The 20,275-nt window shown below is 46.1% G+C and overlaps 1 protein-coding gene across 1 annotated transcript in view; it reads left to right on the top strand.

Annotated features, from left to right (window-relative positions):
• The window catches only part of LOC102042824 (protein spinster homolog 2), a 72,718-nt gene that overhangs the window by 45,598 nt on the left and 6,845 nt on the right, over positions 1-20,275 (top strand). Inside the window, exon 9 of the mRNA XM_031063794.1 lies at positions 6,771-6,934. Within this exon, the coding sequence (XP_030919654.1) occupies positions 6,771-6,934 (164 nt within the window). The remainder of the gene's footprint in view (positions 1-6,770; positions 6,935-20,275) is intronic.

Raw genomic sequence — 20,275 nt, 5'->3', positions numbered from 1 at the left:
GGACATGCTTACTCTGGAAGGACACTTTTTCCAGTTTAGTTTGCTAGACTAAAACAGACCTCGGCCCACTGGGAGTCCAATCCACTTCTGTCTGACTTAAAACCAGGGTATAGCAATAAAGTGAGTGGTTGGGATGTGATGCTGCAGTCTGGGTGTTGTGTCCCTGGGTGACCCATGCAGCCATTCCTCAGACATGGCCCATTAGGTGCCTGCTGGGGGTCACACAGCCCTGTCCCTCCTGCCAAAGCAGGCTAAGAGATGAGCTCAAGGTCAAAAAGGCAGTCATGTCCTGAAACAAAAATGTGCAAAATACTCTCCTGCTGTGGCATTCACATTCTCTGAAAAAAAATCCTTTCTCCTAGGATTTTTCTCCTGGGCAGCTGAGAAGCCTCAGAGAAAAGGAAAACAATTCGTATCTCATTTGCTTCCCCTGTGTTGTGCTCATGTGGAATGTGTTTGGAGATTGTTTACCCACAGGTGATTGTTCCATTGGATTCTGCTGTGAGTTGTTTTCACTCTTTGGCCAATCAGGGCCAAGCTGTGTTGGACTCTGGAGAGAGTCAGGAGTTTTCATTATTCCCTTTTTAGCATTCAGTAAGTATCCTTTCTGTATTCTTTAGTATAGTATAGTATTCTTTAATATAATATAGTGTAATAAGGAAATAAATTTGCCTTCTGAGAACATGGAGTCAGATGCATCATTCCTGTGTTTGTTGGGACATTTCCCAGCAAATACAATATCCTGCCATCCGTCTCTGGTTCATGGACCATCAGGAGATATCCCACTGCTCTTGTGGGGCTGAGGATGGAACAGAGGTCTCTGTCTTGTTGCCTTTTGCAGCCATGTTCTAATATAGTGAATATGAGCCTGTATGAGCATCATCTCCCATCACCTGATAGAGTTGGTAGATGAAGTGTGATACACATTTATGGCTTTTATTGTTCTTTCTGTCCAAGTGCCAGCTGCCTGGCAGGTGTGGTGAGACCCTGATGGCACCACTCCTCCTGCAGAGATCTTTCCCCACGTTCATGCTTGGGTGTGACCCACACTGTGGTGGGTAAAATGGGACTTGGCCTTGCTAGTCTGAACATCCACTGTGCTTGCCAGGGAAATGATGTGAGGGTGAGAACCTCCAACCCCTCCTCCTTATTACCTGTTTCTTCAAGCAGTAACTTTAGGTTGAGGATTTCTCTGGTCCTGAGTAATTAAAAGCCTTTTTCATAGTGCACTGAAAGGCCAAATTTTTGACATAGCTGTCAGCTGCAAAAGAAGAGGAGAATTAACCACCTGGAGACCAGTCCTCATGGGATTGATCTCCTCATTGCAACGAGCTAACAAGCTTCCCACTTCTGATGAGTCAGGAACAGATAAAATTTAAGTCTGTTAATAAAATACCAAATGACTTCCCATCTCTAAAATGCTCTGTACCCAGGGTTCACAGCCTGCTTTGGTGTTTTTTTCAGATTTCTGTGCATCTGTCACGTTCATGACTTTGTTAGATGTTCAGGTTCTCAGTATTTTTGATAAATGTTTAATGTAGGTGAAAGTATGTCAATAGAGAAAGCCCAGAAATCCAAAGCAGGTCATTGTTGCACTCGAGTATTTCAAGCTCTCTCTCATCTGCTCTGTCACTCCTCTGTGCACTGAAAACCTCCTTAAATAAAAGTTTTCTTCCTCTGAGCTGCCAAGGATCTGCATGCTCCCAAGATGGGCAGTTTTCATGGTGCTGAGCACCTTTCAGAATGTGTCCAGATTCTCTTCAACACAAGGATTCACTTTGCTTTTGTGGGATGTACAGACAGGGAAGGGGCCCATGCAGCCAGGAGAGGTGGGGACAGGGCTGCTGCTAAAGATCCTGTGCCCCAGACCTGTTTCTGCATGGGAATGGGCACCCCCATCCCTACACATTCACCTACCTGGGTCATGGGAGTTCCTTCACATTCCCCATGGCATGAGGCATCTCTGTCTGGGATCAGAGGAAGGCCAGTCTCAGAAAATCCCTGAGCAGAGCAGACCAGAGAGAAAGGCAGTTACTGACTTGAGGAAAAGAGACTTCCAACCCTCTCAGGGCAAATGGGGCAGATAATTGCTCTGATGTACCAAGTCCATGTCCTGGCACAGCAAGCAGCATCCCTATGGATAATCTGAATTTACTGTAGCCTTTTTCAGGGCAGCACCATGTATTTAATGCAGCCTGATCATCCTGGGAGGGAGAAAATATCATTAAAAAAACAGGTTTACTTCTTCTTATTACAAAATGTTCCTTATGCCATTCAGCACAGTGTAAACTCTTCTGCTTCTCCCCAGGCTCAGCAAATTGTTTACTTTATAAAATCGCTCCTTTTTGCTTTCTCAGCTTCATTTTCATTCATAGTCCATTTTTTTAGGAAATTAAAGAAACCTTTCATATTCACTCTGACTTGAGAGTGGGTGGATCTCAAACCACTGTGGGGTTACAGGGAATACTGTGTTAAGGAACTGTACTGAAATGATCAGCCAGGGAGAACCTGGCTTGTATCAAACTGGTAATCATGAAAATCAGATATTTGTGCCAGAAATACTCTTATGTAGCAGGATTTGTGCCCAAGTGGCAACATCAGCAACTTAGAGAAGCCAGTTGCAGAGGAATTGAGATATTGACACAGCAACAAGAGAGGAGGAAATGAAACAGTCATTTCAGAAATGTTGTTACCATTACACTGTGTAATTAATAAATCATTTCATTTACCCACCCAGACTGTTCAGGAGAGACAGAGCATGGAATCCAGATGCCTTCCTTGGACTCCAGCCCACCTTGGCATCTCCTGTCTCCATGGCCTGTCCCCTGTTCCAAGGCACACACCACACTCCTCCCAAGACAGTAATGAAGTTTCCTTTTGTTCCTCTGTTGTCTCCTGTGCTCAGATGGAGACACAGGTGGGGATTTGGGGCTGGGATGGTGCCCACTGCAGCTGCACTGCTGGTTCTCCAGAAAGCAGGAGCTGTCTGCAGCTGGACTCCATCCAGGTGCTGCCACCAGCTGAGCACACACTGTCCTGTTCTGCTGTGAAAGTGCCTCCAGCTGAGTTTGTTCAGCAAAGTCATTCCTCTTGCTCTGAGCTCTGTGCTGCACTGCGAGGGAGGAGATGTGAACATTCACAGCTAGGTTGGTTGTTGGGAAGGATGAGAGTTTGACAAGTCTCACAGATATGTGTGCTTAGCAGAAAGATTTTTGAATGTAGAATCTGAAGAAGGAATAGAGATGGAAGCAAGTTTTGATACAGAAGAAAAGAATTGCTGAGCCCGTCTTACTGGATAACCAAGAAGGCAAAGGGTCTGTTAGTTAGAAGGGGTTTTTATGGCTTAGAGCAAAGGAAAACTCACCTCAAACAACAAGATGTTTTTACCAAGCAGAAAGACAGCACAGGCAATCAAGTCAGCAAAGTTGCAAGTAGAAAAAAGATCTCCGAATTTTCCACTGCAAGAAAACTGGAAAACAACTTCTAGCTTAAACTGTAATGTACTGACTTTTAGTGATTGGAGAGCAGTAACATGAATATGGTAATTACAGGAGTTATGATAGGCTATAGATAAAAGTTAAGGTATAGATTGGTTCTACTGTATGAAGATGCTCAGCAAAGAAAAGTCTATAATGCATTTGTAACCTAAACTCAGGGTGCCCAGGCCTGCCTGCAGCTGGAGCTGACAGCTGTAGGCACAGCTCTGTCACCCACAACCCTGGACTGCTGTAACACCTTGGATCCAATAAACTGCATTTTGGAGAGCTGCCTGGAGTCCCACATCCCTAATTCAGGCTCTTACAGTTGGTATCAAAGACTTGTGATTAGACTGCAGAGCAGCAACAGGACTTCCCTCTTGATTTTCCACCCCCACGTTCTGCAGAGATGTTTTGAAGCTTTTTGGCACCTCCCAGCTGGAGGAACAAAGGAAGGAATCCCACACACGACTCCGTGCTGCAGAGCTGGCACCGGCCACGCGCAGCCCCCGCAGTTTGTTACTCATCTTAGAGAGAAGACACCAAAAATTATGCTTGATTGGGTCCTGCCAAATCACAGTTGGCCAGCTCAGGATGCTGTCATTGCAAGGAAAACCCAAAATTGGCAGTACAGAGCAGAGCATTTGGCAAACGGTGTGTCATTCTTGGAGCCTGGGTCTGTAATTATGTCCTGTGTCCTCTTGAGTGGAGATGCCAAAGTTCCAGCCTTGGCAGGTGGTTTGGAGCAAACTAACAGAGAGCAGTGACTGCTAGCAGCAAAAATATATATGTGGACCAGGTAAATCCTAGAGTTTAGAGGTGGAGACCATGGGGAGTGAATTATATGGAACCTGGGTGAGGAAGCCCAGCAGGCTTGGTGGAAAGAATTACACCTTGAAAGGGAGGAAAGGCAATTTTTTCTAAACTGTGCATTTACAGAATGTGTTTGGTTAAAAATGAAAAATACAGCAGATTTAATAATAACATGATTTGTTGCTAGAAAAGGTCAACACAATTTGTTGCATTAGAAGGGAAGGTGTGAGACAAACTGCATTGGGAGATTTATCTTCTGGAGACTTTACACTTTCAAAGCTGTTTTTTAGCCTAGAATGTCATGCCATCCATGGAGAAAGCAATCAGAACCACATGCATGGCTTTTCATCCTCTGCTGCAGACTTACCATGTCAACTTGTCAAGTGATTTATTGTCCGGTCCTTTTAGAGAATAATTGTATCCATTCCCAAAAATGAAAAGTGCTTTAGAATGTCTAGATTTCTGTTTTAGAATATCCTCAATTCTGGCTATTGCAGTCTGACAGAGACATTGACTCAATGCCAAATTCTGGTTGATCATGAAGAGTAAGGGAAATGTTTGGAATTAAGGTGTGTGGATATAAAAGGGAATTAATGACCAGCTGATGTCCCTGAATGCAGAGCACATTCTGCTACTTTCCTGTGGTGCATCCTTTTCACATTCAAGTCTTGTTGCTGTTTTTTAATAAATCTCTCTGACTAATGGTCACTTTATTTGCCTTCAGTCTCACATGAGAATTGTTTGCAACACTCTTGTTTTTCTTCATGTGTTTTACACTGTGAATAAAGTTCTTTTTGAGAGGACTAGAACTCTTCTGTATCCCAAGCACTGAAATTTTCTCCTCATCCTTTCTAGGGCAGGGAATGAAACAGAGAAATGAGGCTAAAACCCTTCAATTCTTTCTGTAGTTACACTCTTCCAGTGTTGATTCACTCCTCCTGTAGGGCAGGATGTGCTGAGGATGTGTCCTCATCTCCAGCATGTGCAGTAGTGTCCCCTCCAGCACTGGGCTGGCAGCTCCTCCTTTCCATCCCTCCCCAGGGGCCAGGCTGGGCTGTGAGAGGGGCATAAACACACCGAGACCCCCAGTGCTCCAGAATTTTCCTGCTAAACCACACCCAATGTTCTTTGGAGCCCCCATGAGCATCATCCTCCTGGGACCTTCTGCTGTGCTTGGCTCTGCTCAGGCATCTCCTCACACAAATTTACCTTCCAGGTCACTGCAGAGTGTGAGCTGGTGATTTGTCCTGCATGGTGACAGTTCTTCTTTTCACTGTCAAGATTTAAGCCTTGAATGTCAGAACTTGCTTGTAGGTTGTGTTTGACTCCAACTTTTCCATTACCAGTGATGTGGCAGTTTTGGAGTTGCTGCACAAGCTTTGACTATTTCTGGAGCTGATTTGTGTGTGTGCACAGCAGCAGGATTTTTTGTTGCAAATTCCCTGCAGTCTTTTGATATAAATTAGTGTTTCTCCCCCAGCAAAAGGTCATGGATAAAAACAGAGCTGGACATTTAAATACCCAATGCCTTGAGACCCACCCCAACTGCTGCTACCTCTCTGTTGGATTTATGGAGAGTAAAATTGTTCGCTGGGCAGTAAATATTAAAATGTGGAAGTTTAAACTACAGATATGCATTACATTTTACTGAGTTTTAGCAAAAGCTTTTCATAACAAACTAAATAGTGCGGTTGTATGTCTCTGCTCCTTTGTGTAGGTGTAAATAATTTGTGTTTACTTTCATGTAATGATGCTTTTTGGTTGTCAGAAGGTGCAGATTGCCTTGATCCATTAATTTGGTGGTGTGCAGTGCCAGCACAGCCCCATGTCTGAGCCTGGGACAGAGCCATGACTTGCACACAATTACACTTCAGGCTTGAGAGGTTGGAAGAAGGAATGAGCCCCATATACCTCAGACATGGGCATAAAGCCCCCAGGTTCCAATTATTTTTCTCCAAATCAGATGGGATCTGTTTTTGGGTTTTTTTGTTCTTTGGAAAACATTTCCCCCCCTTCCCACTCAGTACACAGAAATGGAATTTAATACCTCCCTTTGCTGAAAGATAGATCAGGTGTGGGAGTGAGCTGGACTTGACAGGAATTGCAGAAGATTGATCACTGCCTCACCCTCTGGGCAGCACCAGCATGGCCCTGCTGCCTCCCCAGGGTGTTTGGGCAGAGCAGCAAGGTCAGACACCCACAGATGTTGTCACTGACACTGCCTGGGAGAGCATGGAAAGGGCTGTGGGAATAAAATGTGATCAGGCCAGAAGAGTGACAGCCAGAGGAGAGCCCCTGCCAAGCCTCAGAGCAGAAATTGCCCAGGCTCCAGAGTGGAAGGCTGAAGGGTGTGAGGGACATTCAGCTTGTACTGAACACACTGTTCCATTTTAAAGCTCACACATGTTTGGTGGGTGGTTGTTTCAGGAATCCTGTTCCCTTCACTCTCATGGTGTCTGTTTTTCTGCTCCTCTCTCGTAGATCTCCGACCTGATACGACAAAGCACAAAGGAGTCTCCAGTGTGGGAGTTCCTCAGCCTGGGTTATGCTCTCATGCTCTGCCCCTTCGTGGTTGTCCTGGGAGGGATGTTCTTCCTGGCCACAGCCCTCTTCTTCCTCAGTGACCGAGCCAAAGCTGAGCAACAGTGAGTAGCCTGGCCATTGCCAACAGGGAGGCACCACAGCCTGTTTGCTCTCTTGAACCTTATGCTTGTACTCTTCCCCTGGCTTTGGCCCTTCCAGGTAAAGGATGTTGGGTTGTGTGTTCAGAACCTGGGCTCAGCAGAGTGCATGAGGCTGCACGAAGCACAGGGGCTTGGGTCATGCTGGCTGGGCATCCTTTACACGCTTCTGCTCTGGTGGATCTCAGTTGTTGGCCACGTGGCTCAGAGGGGAGCACAGGCCCCTCACACCCTTGCCTGAGCATGTCACAGCCCAGGCTGTCCATGGTGAGGGGCTGCTGGGTGCTGGAGCTGGTGGAGTGTGAGGTCAGGAGCAGGAGGTGCTCCCCAGAGCTTGGTGGTCAAGGCTGCACCCACCTGCCTCCATCCCCAGAGCCCCACTGACCATCTCTGGCAGTCAAGAACATGAGGCAAGGAAGCAGCAAGCTGTGTGTGGGAACATGTGCATTCAAGGGTTGCTATGATAAAGAGTCTTTCCCAGTCCCTTCTTGCAGCTTCATGAAAGAAAAGCTACTGTTTTTCAGTAAAGAAACCGATTCGGATCATCTCACGGTTGGCAACTACAGTAATTCAGAAGACGCTTCCACATGACATACAAACTTCTGGGGTTAGTCTCTTTCTCATCATTGTTGAAAAATAAGAGTTACTATGTGTAATGTCATGCTCAATATGTGGGTAGGTGACTAGTCTGGTGTTGGCTGTAAGTTGCCTTTGCTTTTCCCCTGCTGGAGAATGGGAGCCTTGATTTACCTTAAGGAGAAGGACCCTGGAATATCACTCCAGGTGTAGTAGAGGTGGAAGGAAAATTAGGTGCTTGGAGTTGACATAAGTGTGGGAACAGTTTGGGTGATACTTTCTGGCTCACACTGTCTTATCAGATGGATGAAAGAGATTCGGAAGCAGTGCCACAGATGGTGCTGTGGCCCTGCAAGTGCAGTTCTGCCCTCCTTTTACTAGCATACATAAATACCAAAGAAAGGAGAAGTTCCTCTATTTTATTTTATTAAACATTGTGGAAAAACAAGACCTCATGTCATAAGGATGGGAAGTCCTACAGAGTTGAACTTCAGTGTGGCTTTGGGGGTGTGATTGCCTGGTTTTGCCAGGATGTGTGTGCCTGGTTTGTTATCTGCATACAAGGGTCTTGAATGGCAGGAAGGGAGGTTGGAGAGTAGGTGCTAGGAAGGACTTCCTAAGAGAAAAAAGAGGTAAATCCTCCAGCAGATTATTTGGGTAAGATGTGAAAGCTGTCCCTTGTTTCTAATGGCCTCCCTGGAATGGCATGAGGCAGGGAGGTGGGATCTGCTCTCCAGCCCTGTTTTGTGCTTGTGCTGTGCTTGTGCACATAAGCTGTACATGCCAGTCCAGGCAGCGACCACCTGGTGACATGGCAAGATGAACAGAAGTTTCTGGGTGCTCAGGGTGGTTTTTTTTGCTGCAAGGAGCTGAAAGTCCTACTTGGTGTCAGTGCAGCAGATGAAACCCCTTCTGTAGCATTTTCCTTTGCTCAGGGTGCTCACCTGATTATAGAAAAGCTTCAGGGCTTGTTATTCCTGTGTTCCAAGAGGAGAGTGCTCATTCCACTTCCAACTGTGGTGATTTGTGTCCCTTTGCAAAACACATGCTGCCAGTGTGGCATGATGGCACCTCAGGTGGCAAAGGAGGGGCTCAGGATTCAGACAGTGATGAGTCCCAGGTCACTCCCATTTTTTAGCATGTCAAGCCCACCTGGACCTTTATGCTGAGCAGGGCACTGTGGTATCCAGCTGTTCTCAGCTCCAGTGCAGACCTCAAGGAGGAGGGTTTGGTTCACTCAGGACACACCACAGGTCTCAGGCTGGTTACTAGCTGGGTGACTCTGCTTGGCTGCCAGCACTGCTGTGTCTTACACAGTTGTTCTGCCAAAGCCCCAGCTTGCACAGCAGTGTTAATGTGGGAGGGAGATCACATCCACACCTCCAATTGCTCCTACACAAAAGGGATCTCTGCCCTTAGCAGCTTTGGTTGTACTCTGTCCACATCCAGAGCAACCAGCCTCCCAAACAGCCACTGCTCCATTCTTAGAAGAAAAACATTCAGGTTTCAAATCTGGTTTTGCTTCTCTTTCAGCATCATTCCCTTTCCTGACTCACATTTGTTTATGAATTTTTTATTAGTCAGTCGCAGATATTTTGTATTGCAAACCGGGGAGAACAAGTGTCATAAATAATGGTTAACAAAATAATTTCTCTCAAGTGACTCCTAGGAAGGGTACTCTTTCTGGGGTGTGCCCACTCCTATGTTAAAAATACACTGTGGCATCCTGCAGTGAGATTCCTGGAGTGCAGCTTCACTCAAGTTGCTGAGAAGTGAGAGTGGAGTAAGAGAGAAGTAAGGCTGGAGACTGTGGGGGGACCCTTGTGCAGCAGGGTCTGTGCTGTCAACCAGGTCCCATCTGCCCCCTCCAGCAGCTTCAGTGGCTCCTCAGAATTTATGGGGCAGGATTTATTTGTTAGCATCTCCATGCTTGCCTGTGAGAGGAAAGGTAACAGCATTTTGCTATTAGTGGATAAAAACCCCAGATCCACCATCCAGCTCCCACCTGTCAGTCCATCTGCCCTTGGCATCACACCCCTTTGGCAGGGGCTGCTTTCTGCCCAGCCAGTCCTCCCTTCCATCCTACCTATTACTTGCTGGGTACAGAGGAATTTCTATTTCAGGCTGCCTTGTTTTCCCTGTGCAGCCAGTCCTGCTGCTCAGACAACAGGAGCTGGGAGCTGGCTTTGCCAAAAGAAATCAATTAACCTGCGGGAGCGGCGTCACACGCCAGGGATTAAAGCCATCCATCACTGCCAGGGCCAGGGCACAGCGCACTGTCACCACCCCTCCAGTGACCCAGCACGGGAGCAGAGAAGTGGAACACTGCTCTCACAGCCTATGGAAGCTGAGCTGTCCCTGCTTTAGCTGCCACACTCCTGTGAAATGTCGTTCAGGGATTTATTGCTGGGATTTCTGAGTTTGTTTGTTTCTTTGTGTAACCGTCTCTGGGCATCTGCTTAGAAATAATTTCTTCTTCCAGGCAGGGCAGATACCAGGATAGCAACTCTTTCCTGTAAAGCTTCCTCCAGTTTCCACCATGCTTCCTTTCAAAACAAGAATTTCCAGGCTTTCACACTACTTTTACCATTGCCACAATTCCTGACATATTTTGTATTTTTTTTAGCACAGGAATTCCAGTCAACAAGGCTGCTCACAAAACACAAATGAAAAAAAAAAATTTCAATAGAAATTCTTTTATTACCATTTTCATGCTGCTTCAGAAGTCTGATATTTTAAAGAGGTTTTTAGAAAATGTAGTACTAGCAGAGAACAGGATAGCACATCACTCTGTGCTAATAATCCAATCATTTTGGGGACTAGTTCTATAACACAAATTCAATCCCACCATTCCAAAGTGATAAGAAAGAGAAAACAGTTAAGAATGGGTTCTGTAAGAGGTCTTAGGCACTAGCAATGATAAATACTTCAATTGTTTTTTAAACCACTCAACTACAATTCCTTCTGTGATATCACTGGACTGTGTTGCTTTTTCTTTCCTGCTCTGCACCTCTGCAGAGGAGACTTAAAGCAGTTGTACTTAAATTCCAAACATCAGCACTCTGAACTGTAATTCTCTTACCTGCTTGAGGGATATTGGTGAGACCCAAGCTAGATTTTAGACTCTCTTGCCATGGCAGAGCCCTCCGGAGTGGATCAGAAATCTGATAATTGCACTTTTATCTTCAAGCTCCATCCCAGGTACCTGTGCAGCCCTGCCAAGGAGCCATTTCCAAGGCTGGGAGCAGTCCAGGTTCTTCACTCCATGGAATTAAAAACCCAGCAAGGCTGAGAGTTGTGTCTGAGGTTTGTGTCCATCCCTTCCTCACTCACAGTGTGGAGCACTGGGACAAAGAAAGCTTCACCCTGCAGGGCTGCAGAAGAAAAGCCCACGTTGGGTATTTGACAGAAGCTCCATCAATAATTAGGAAAAATGTGCTATTTTTTAATTAGAAAAATGGATTCAAAAAAGTCCCTTTCCCAAGGTGTGACAACTTTTGGGTACCAGGGATATCAATCACCACAATTAATGTGTAGCAGGATCCTCTCCTGGGCAGTGAGTGCAGTGATCCTGCAGCCCTGTCCCCAGCCATGGCCACTCCCAGCTGCTGCTGAGGGAAAACCAAATTCATCTGGATTCTTCCTGAAAAATCACCCTGTGCAGGTGTAGGACACCTCAAAGGATTCTGTTGTTTTAACTTCTTCTTTGTTTGGTTCATTTTTATAAACTTAATCCCTGGTTTTACACCTGGTAACATTAGATTTGCTGGTTTTTTCCAGAGGTATGAAAAGATGCTTAGGATGGGTGTCCAAGTTTTATACTGGCTCAATCCCTCTCTGCATGATAGAGGCTGATATTTTTGCCAAGGACACAGCAATGCAGATCAGGCAGCAGGATGCAACTGCAGAGTGGATCCCTGGTGCAGCCAGAGCAGGAACAAAGAGCTGCACTGATGCAGATATTGAGAACAAAAGAATTCAAGTCTTTAACCAGTGACCACTCAGCACCTGAGAGCCTGCAAGCCTGAATCCTTCACCCCTTTGTTTGCGTAATAAGAATCAGGTTATTTAAACAACTCAAGGTATTTCTTTCCTTCTAAAATGAAAATTAAACATTTAATAAGACAAAAAAATTTACTCTTAATGTCTTTGATCTGATGTGGAAGCTCTTGATGAGTAGAAGTGCTGGTGGACATTTAATTTTAAAAGTGGTGTGTACAAACACTGAAAAAAAATCCTCTTTACAGAGGAGATAGCAAAATCCACAAAAAGAACCATCCCTAGTCCAGACACTTCTGTCTTAAACATGGCACATCTTCAAATTGCATTACAGGAAAAATGAGAATAATCCATTTTCAGGCTCTTTCTTCTGCCTCCTATCAGGCTTATTTTTAGCCTTTTGCAGAACTGGATATAAAATTATCTCCCAGTTCTCCTATTGCAGCAATTTGAAAGTGTCTGACCTTATTTTTGCTTTGCAGATTCTATTATGTGGGACAGGGGAAGGACTCACAGAGTTGTCGAACCTCCCTTTCTCTCATTTTTACTGTGGCAGCAGCTGGAGACAGAAGGGACCCACCAGGTGACCTGATGTTGTTGCCATTAACCATTTCCCAGGTATTGAGGTGGCAGCTGACTGGTGCTGAGTGTGCTCCATTTCTGGTAGTTTGCATTGCCAAAAAGAACATTCCTTCTCTGAAATTGCTGGAGCTGTATCACAGAGGGTTTTATAGGATGCTGGACACTTATTTTAGAGAGATGTGTCAGTGCTGCATTGAGGCAGAGTTTGGATTTGAGGATTTCAGGAGCTGCAAGTGGATTTTAACAACTCCCAAAAAGGGATTTTTGAGAACAGTTTGCTCAATGCTGAAACTCAGCTGCTTATGGGGAGGAATATCATTGCTTCATTTGTTTTGACTTTACAAAAGAACAATAATTAAACATTTCTACAGTGGTAGAAACTCACAATGTTTTTTAGCCCACATAAGACATTGTTGGCCTTTGAAGCCACATGAATTTACAGCAAAAAGCCTGGATTAAATGCAGAGGATCTGCGGTGATGGAAGGAGAGAGGCAAGGAGTGAGTTTTGAGTATCTGACAGTGGCGTGATAAAAACTCACAGACTGCAGATGAATAAGATTAGACTATTAGATGGTTTATATGGAATCTGTGGTAAGAATATGAAGGGGAGAGGTGGTAAAAATGTAAGTGGTTCTGTTATTGGTTGGAAAAGCTCCTTGTAGAGCTGTTGGTTTCTCACCTGTTTACTGGCCATGTTTATAACTCCATAAACCAAAAATGTAACAAAACCAAGAATGTAACAGCTTGGAACTTGAATTTTAAATGCTGGTTTGCTGCTGCAGTTGGGAGCTGCTGGTGTCATGCAGGTGGAAAATATTCTCATATAGAGCAATTGCTGATTTGTTGTGCCCCTTCAGGCAGCCTGTGGATTTCCTGCAGGTTGGGTGTGAGGTGGCAAAGGTCAGTGTGGGTTCTCACAGGCAGTTTGAGCTCAGCTGTGGTCCTGACAGGGTGTTTGAAATGCTCTGTCAGAGTTCAGCGTTGGCAGCAGGAGCTTTGCTTTAGCCCAGGCAGAAGGATGGGGGCAGCTGCTGCTGCTCTGGGAACCCCTGATCTGTGGAAGGGGCTGTGGGCAGAGCTCTGGGCTCTCCAAACCACCCATTCCCCATCAGACTGACCTTCCCAGGTTCATCCCCTGTGCCACAGAAAGGAAACAATATTCCTACACTATTCCCAGCTATTTAGTGCTCTCCAAGAATGGAACTTCTCCATGTGCCTTATGCTGTAGGAAAGCCAAAGCTCACTTTTCCAAGAGCTCCAGATCAAGAACTACGTGGGAGTTTTCCTGCTGTCTTGGCTACTGACTCACTGCTGTGAGCCCCAGGAAGTCAGAGGTTGTCCCTAGAGTGCTCATCAGCTGTAAATCAGGATTGAAGGCACCTTCCCACAGGATGCACTGCAAGGGGCACTGAAATCATATGCTACCAATGGACCCAGCATGTCAATTGGCACTGGCATTGCTAAGGAGAATTCTTGGCATACAGGGACTTTGCCATGCAGGAGGAGATTTAAATTCTCACTGAGACAGATCCTTTGCTAAGGCTGCCCTGGCGCAGAGACAAAATCTGATCAGATCCCACGCAGGTGACTGGAGCACTGAGCAGAAGGCAGCAGCCTTCCAAGCAAGAAACAATCTCTGACACAAGGAAATGGAAGAAATCATGAAAAATTCAGCCATGCTGTTTCCTGATGTCAGAGCATTTTGCAAAGGTATTGGCTTTTATGAGCAGCAATGACCTCTCCTTGTGCAGCAGTCTGCAAGGCAGATCCTGTGCCTCTGGGTGTGTTAGAGCAATTTACTGTGCTTGGGTCCTTGACCTGGGCCAGGCTTTAACCCCTCACAGCCACTGCAGAGCATTGGGAGAATTGGAAGAATAAGAGCTGGAAAACTTGTGTGTTGAGTACAGTTTAATAGGGAAAGCAAAAGCTGCACCACAAACAAAGCAAAACAAACCAAGGAATTCACTCCCCACTTCCCATGGCAGGTGGGTGTTGAGCCATCTCCCAGGAGAGCAGGGCCCCTTTACACACAAATTACATGAAGGACAAACACCTTCACTCCAAACATGCTTCCTTCCTTCTTCTTCCCCCACTTTATATACTGAGCACAGTGTCATAGGGTGTGGAATATCAGTTTGGGTCTCCTGTCCTGGCTCTGTCTCCTCCCATGGACACCCAGTTCCTCACCAGCATGGCAGGACAAGGAGCAGAAAAGGCCTTGGCTCCATGCAATCTCTTTTCAGGAATAACAAAAACATCTCTATATTATCACCCATGTTCAGCACAAATCCAAAACACACCCCCACTCCAGACACTGGGAGGAAAATTCAATTAAATCTACTCCAGCCAAACCCAGCACAGGCTGAGTGACATCTTTTAGAGAAACAGGGACAAACTGTTGCAGTATTACCTCCAGTGCTCCAGTAAGGAGTGTCTTAAGTGCTCTGGCTTGGTCATTCCCAAAGTTTTCGCCAGACCACTGCATGCCACATGTCAGGACTGTAGCAATGGATTGGAGTGGATGGATGTTTCCTTGAGGCCTCCAGGCCATGTTGGACAGGGCTTGGAGCAGCCTGGTCTGCTGGGATGTGTCTCTGTCCATGGCAAAGGTTGAAATGAGGTGATCTTCAAGGTCCCTTTCACCCCAACTGATTCCATGGTTCTGTTATTTCCCACTCCTGGTAGCTCAGAGGTTGGTGAAAAGACCTGTAGCATGAGCAGTTATTTTGGAGGATAAGAAGTATGTTTTTAATCAAGTGCCATCAGGATGTTCTACAGGATTTTCTATTTTAAGATTTAATTCGTTCTTATCTGCTTTTTATGTCATGTTTTCTTTCCCTTGCCATCCAATCATTCAATCAAAAGTGAGGCACTCCACTGCCTCTTTTCTCCATTATTTCAGAGGACATAATTGCATGTTGTTACACACATCTTCCGTGGCACTAAAACCCTCCACCTCAGTTCTGAGCCCATCAATATCTGGCAGAATTATCCTTACAGAGACAGACTCAGGCACAAAGTTTCAAGACCCACATCTTCACAGACTTCAGGGATCTGTGGCAGAGAACCCCCAAAGATTGGTGAGCTCTCGAGCTCATTTCCATCCAGGTCTTTGGGACCCTGATTGATGCTGTAAACTGCTCATCTTCACATCTGTTCTGCTGCCTGGGAAAATAGCAGGAAAGGTTATTGATTTTTCCTTTATGCCAGTTTTCTCCTCAGTAAAGATGTGTGAAAGAGGAAAAAGTGAAGCTGACCCATGTTACTGCCTCTGGAGACAAATCTGCACCTGGATTAAATGAACAGATGGAAAATACTGACAGTCTGTGCAGCTTTGAGGGGCTGAACCAAATAGAGGGGAAAACATATTTGCTGTACAAGATTATCATATTTTGTTTACTAAACCCACTGACATGCAGGAAGAAAAGGGGATTGGGGCCAATTCATTTCTTCAGTGCAGCTGGAGGAGCTCTGTCCCCAGCAGAGAGCTGTCACACCACAGTGACAGAGCAGTGCAGAGGGAAGGGCAGGGCACAGCCAGCTCCTGTGTGAGCCTGGGATGGAGAGCACAGAGCCCCTGGCTGGGAATGGAGCACAGACAGGCAGCAGCCACAGTGAGCACTGCTCCTGCTCCAAAGCAAACTCCTCCTGTGCCAGATTGTTGGCTGAATTTTGTTAGAGTTCTCTTAGCATCCTTTTCCTCCAGCAAACTGACCTCAGCTCCATCAACAGCCCCTTCCTGCAGGCTGGATAACCTGTCAGATGCATCAGGAAGCTCAGTGCTTGGATTATTTTTAACAGTGCCATCCTGTCCTTGTGCCACTCACTGAGAGCTCTAGGCTGATGGGTCACTGCTGCTCTCCTTCCCTTTCAGTCACTGTTTCCAGCTGCAGCCTGCTTGGAGTCTGAAGTTCTGCAGGAATTCATGTTGTCAATCACATCTTGTCCCAGAATTCCTGACTTCACCCTCAGAACAGCTTGAGGTCAGTCAGAGCAGGAGCTGCTCTCTGGGAGCAATCCTTGATTCTGCTGTTCTTGCTGAAGGTAGGAGGTCAGAGTGAGGGTGAATGTTCTGAACCCTTTTTGGGGAGGATTGGAGGCTGTGGCAGCTTGTTCAGCATCCCAGGAGAGCTGCTGTGGAGCAGGGAACCAAATCCATCTCCTTCCAGCTGCAGGTGAAAATGGGAACTGTGCTTAGCTACTGCAGGCAGCACTGGCAAACCCAGCTACCTGCTGCACTGTTACCAAAAACTCTCTAATGGAGGGCAGAGAAGGTACACACTGGAACTGGAGTGTCCAGCCTGCTGGGTTTGCTCCTCCTGAAGTGTCTGGTGGAAAGCAGGTGCAGGACTGGCACCAGTGTTTGCACTCAGGGTGTGGCAGAATCCAGCTGAGAGATCTCTGGTTTGTTTTGGCTTCTGCAGTGAGCAAAACAGGGAAAGAACAGCTGTGGCTTTGATTGTTACAGGGGCTGCTCCAGCTCTCCTACTCCATAACTCTTCCAGCAGTTATCTGCAGGAATTAGTGATAACAGCAGCAGCAGTGCAAGTCCCTTCTGTGTTCATGGATCAGTTAATAAAATTCACTCTTCCAGCAGGAGTGGAGCTACCAGTGACCATCCTTGGCCTCTGTTTTCCTTGTCCAGTCTCAAGCAGCAACATCAGCTCTGAATGCTGCTGTTTCAGTAGCTGGAATTTCAGCCTGGCTGGGCTGCTCATCATCCCTGAGGCACAGCTGGAGGGTGATGTTGCTCTGATGCAAAAACCATCCTTTAACTGGCTGCATTTGAAAATAGATTTGTTTTTCATAGATGAAGGCCATAAAATCTCCTTACCTTTCAAGGATGTCTGGCCATGAACTTTTCATCACCTAAAATTTCATGTTTTAATATATTTACAAGGCCTTTTGGAGATGTTTTTAACCTCCCAACATCTGAGGAAGTTCAGACATGAGGAATCTGCTGGGTGCTGCCATTAGTGACTGGTCCCCCTGTGTCCCTTCCTAAAGCACTGCTTCAGACAGGCACCTGATGGTACATTGCAGCAGAAACACACAATTCTCTCCACTGAAATTAAGGACAAGGATCCTTAATCACTGACAGGAATTGCTGCTAAGTCCAGTGGTCCAGCTGCCCCTGTAGCCCCTGTACTTCTGTCTGCTGAATGAGGTCCAGCTCAACAACTCAATACTAAAAAACTCCTGCTCAATAACACAAAAACTGATTTATTTTCAGGCTAGAAGGACCCTACCGGAGCACTTTATTGTTGGTTGTAAAAATTAAGTGATGTTAAGTACAGCAGGCTGTAAAAACCAGGACAATATTTCCTAATGTGCTTCTCAGATACAAAAGCCAGAGTCTGGCTTATGTAGATAGCAAAAAAACTTGGCTTTGGGAAAGCTGCAGGATACTGAAACACAGGTGGTGTTTAACTTAGGCATGAAACTTGACATGAACCAGGCTGGCAGCATTCCCAAAAGCCTCTCTTGGAGCCTTGGGCACAGCAGACTGAGGTGTGTCCTCCTTCCTGGCAGCCTGCTCCTGGCTGCAGCTCAGGCACAGAGGTGACACATCCCTGGAGCTCAGCAGGAGCACACACATCCCACAGTGCTCCCCACAGGTGAGCAGGGCCATCTGGGCTCTCCCCTTGCTGCCCAGGGTAGAGCAGAATGTAATCTCCATTAGCTGCTGGCCTGGGCACCAGCAAGGCTGGAAGGGACAGAGCATCTGGAGAATAATCCTGCCCAATTCCTGAAATAGAGCATGGCTGACCTGTAAAAGATCCTGGCCAGTCATCTGTTATCTTAAATTGGCTGTCTTGTCCTCTTGCAGGTCTCTAACTGGCCGAGGTGCAGTGAAATTAGATCCATTTTACATAGCATAAATATTTAACAGCTCTAGAGCATGTAGTTTAATATTAAACAGACAGTCTTATAAATACTTCAGAATTATAGATGCTGTCACAGTACATGGAAATGACTTGATAGGATCTAGGAGAAATATTTAGGTTTGACAGGAGAGGAAGTGATGGAGTTAGAGAGAATCAGCCACATTTTTAACTGCTAGAGGAATCCATTAAAAAAAACCCAAAAAAGTTGTACAGCTTCTGTTCTTGAAAGGCAGTTTGGGTGAGTTTCCTCCTCCTCCAGAAATAACAGACTGGTTCCCACCCTACTCTCTTCAAGGAATGAAAACATTCACAATCTTAAAAAAACACTGCAGAGCAAACAGAACAATTTGGGAGCCAGTGCTCAGTGATCCATTCAGTGTGGGATTATCGTTATTAGAAAGGCAAGTGGTACTTAATGAGGGATTTAGATGCTCTTGAGCCTTGTTATTTTAAGCCCATGTACTACATTTTGCCACCTAAGAGAGTTTAAAATTTATTATTTGTAGATTTGCTTTAAAAAAAGTAAACAAAATCCCACCTGACCCAGGAACTGAGCCCCACTGTCACTGGTTGTGGCAGTGACCAGTGTCTGCAGCATGGGGCTTCAGCGGGACTGAGGAGGCTCTGTCCCAAATTTAGGAACAATTTCAGTTCTCTCTCCTGTCCACCATCCTCCTGTGTGATCCCTGAAAGTCATTTCTCTCCCCAGCAGGTTCACAAGTCACGTGCAGTCTAATTTCCTATCAAATCTTCAAAAAACATTTCAGGATTAGCCCCTCCAGGCCTCTGTTCCCATCTGTGAAACAGAGATAAAGCAGAACTTGAGAGAAATGTGTTAAAATAAAAGGGTGGTACATTTTATCCCATAGGAGGCTGGACTGTTATTCAAGCAGGAAAGTTGTGTCTATTTCCAGTTGTGTCAGCAATGCAGGTCCATGATAAAGTCATGCCAAAACTTACTTTATTTGTATAGATTCTGTGTCCTCTAAGAACGTGGAATGACATGCCAAAGGACAGGACTTTCAAACATTATGGCTCAGTCAAACCTCTGGAGTTTCAGTGTTCTCTGATAGTTTTGTGACCTGTAGCACGCCCAGGTAGTTTTCTCTGGTGTATTCTGCACAATGCCAGTGTTCAATACAATGTGATCTCCAGTGCAGTGGGGTTACCAAAAATGGGACTTGCATGAAGAAACTTGGGTCAGCTCTTCCATCAGAAATATTTCAGTTTATAGCCTGGAAAGGCAGAAAAAGCACAGAGGAGACCTGTGGGGTTGGTGTGAAGTTAAGAGCTGTGGGCTAAACTGGACCAGTTCCTGATGCAGAGATTTCTTGGAAGGTGTCCCCTGAGTACTGCCTAATTTTTATCCTGGAACGTGTTTGAATCCATTTCAGTGAAAAACAGCGTTCTGGGTCAGGGACAAAGTGTGATGGAGAGCCACAACTAAGTGTTAACGTGTCCAAAGGAGAGTGATGTTTCCTGAGAATTTGTCAGCTGGCAGGGCCTGGGGCAGTGGCAGCTCTGTGATGCTCTGTGTGCACTGTCCGAGGGTTTCACTGCTGCAGAGAGAAGCTGCCTGTGACAGCAGATTTACAAACCGCTGCTGGGGTGGTGTGGTTCATTTGAGGGTCCCCAGGGAGTCCCTGGGGTCCCCCTAAGCGGTGTGTTCAGTGGCAGGCTGGAGACTCCACATGGCTTCTGAGGGTGCTAATTAGGTGAGGGTGCTAATTATTGGGGGTCCCACCCCCAGGAGCAGCGTGGTTTCTGAGGGAGAAGGGGAGAGAGGGAAGGGGAGAGAGGGAGAGCCCAGGGGGAAAGGGGCCAAGAGAGGCAAAGGGCCAAGAGAGAGCAAAGAGTCAAGAGAGCTTCTGGTCTCCCTCACACAGTTTAACAGGGAGATTCAAAGTGGGCACGGAATCAGACTTGGGCCAATGGGATTACAGATCCATGGTTCTTCAGGGGAAGGATCACAGGCTTGGAATAAACTGTACATTTTCAAGGGGTGAGACAGAGCAAACCATTTAACTAAAATGTAACACCACACTGGGGCGGTTTGGTTCGTGCTTTGAACTACATGTCTGCGAAGGAAGGCAGGAGCCTCCCTTGGAATGGAAAATGTAACCCCCCTTCCCTCCGAATTATTATAATATTGAAATTAAGGGGCTTTCAGGCAAAGATATGGTTAACAACAGTTCTTTTACTGGAATATGTGTGTATAACAAACAAGCCAGCAGCAGCAGCGGCAGCAGCCAGCGAGGG

The sequence above is a fragment of the Geospiza fortis genome, unplaced genomic scaffold (genome assembly GCF_000277835.1).
Source record: "Geospiza fortis unplaced genomic scaffold, GeoFor_1.0 scaffold633, whole genome shotgun sequence".
Classification (NCBI taxonomy): Eukaryota; Metazoa; Chordata; class Aves; order Passeriformes; family Thraupidae; genus Geospiza; species Geospiza fortis.
The sequence above is the reverse complement of the archived record's forward strand: the minus strand, read 5'-3'. Positions and strand labels throughout refer to the sequence as shown.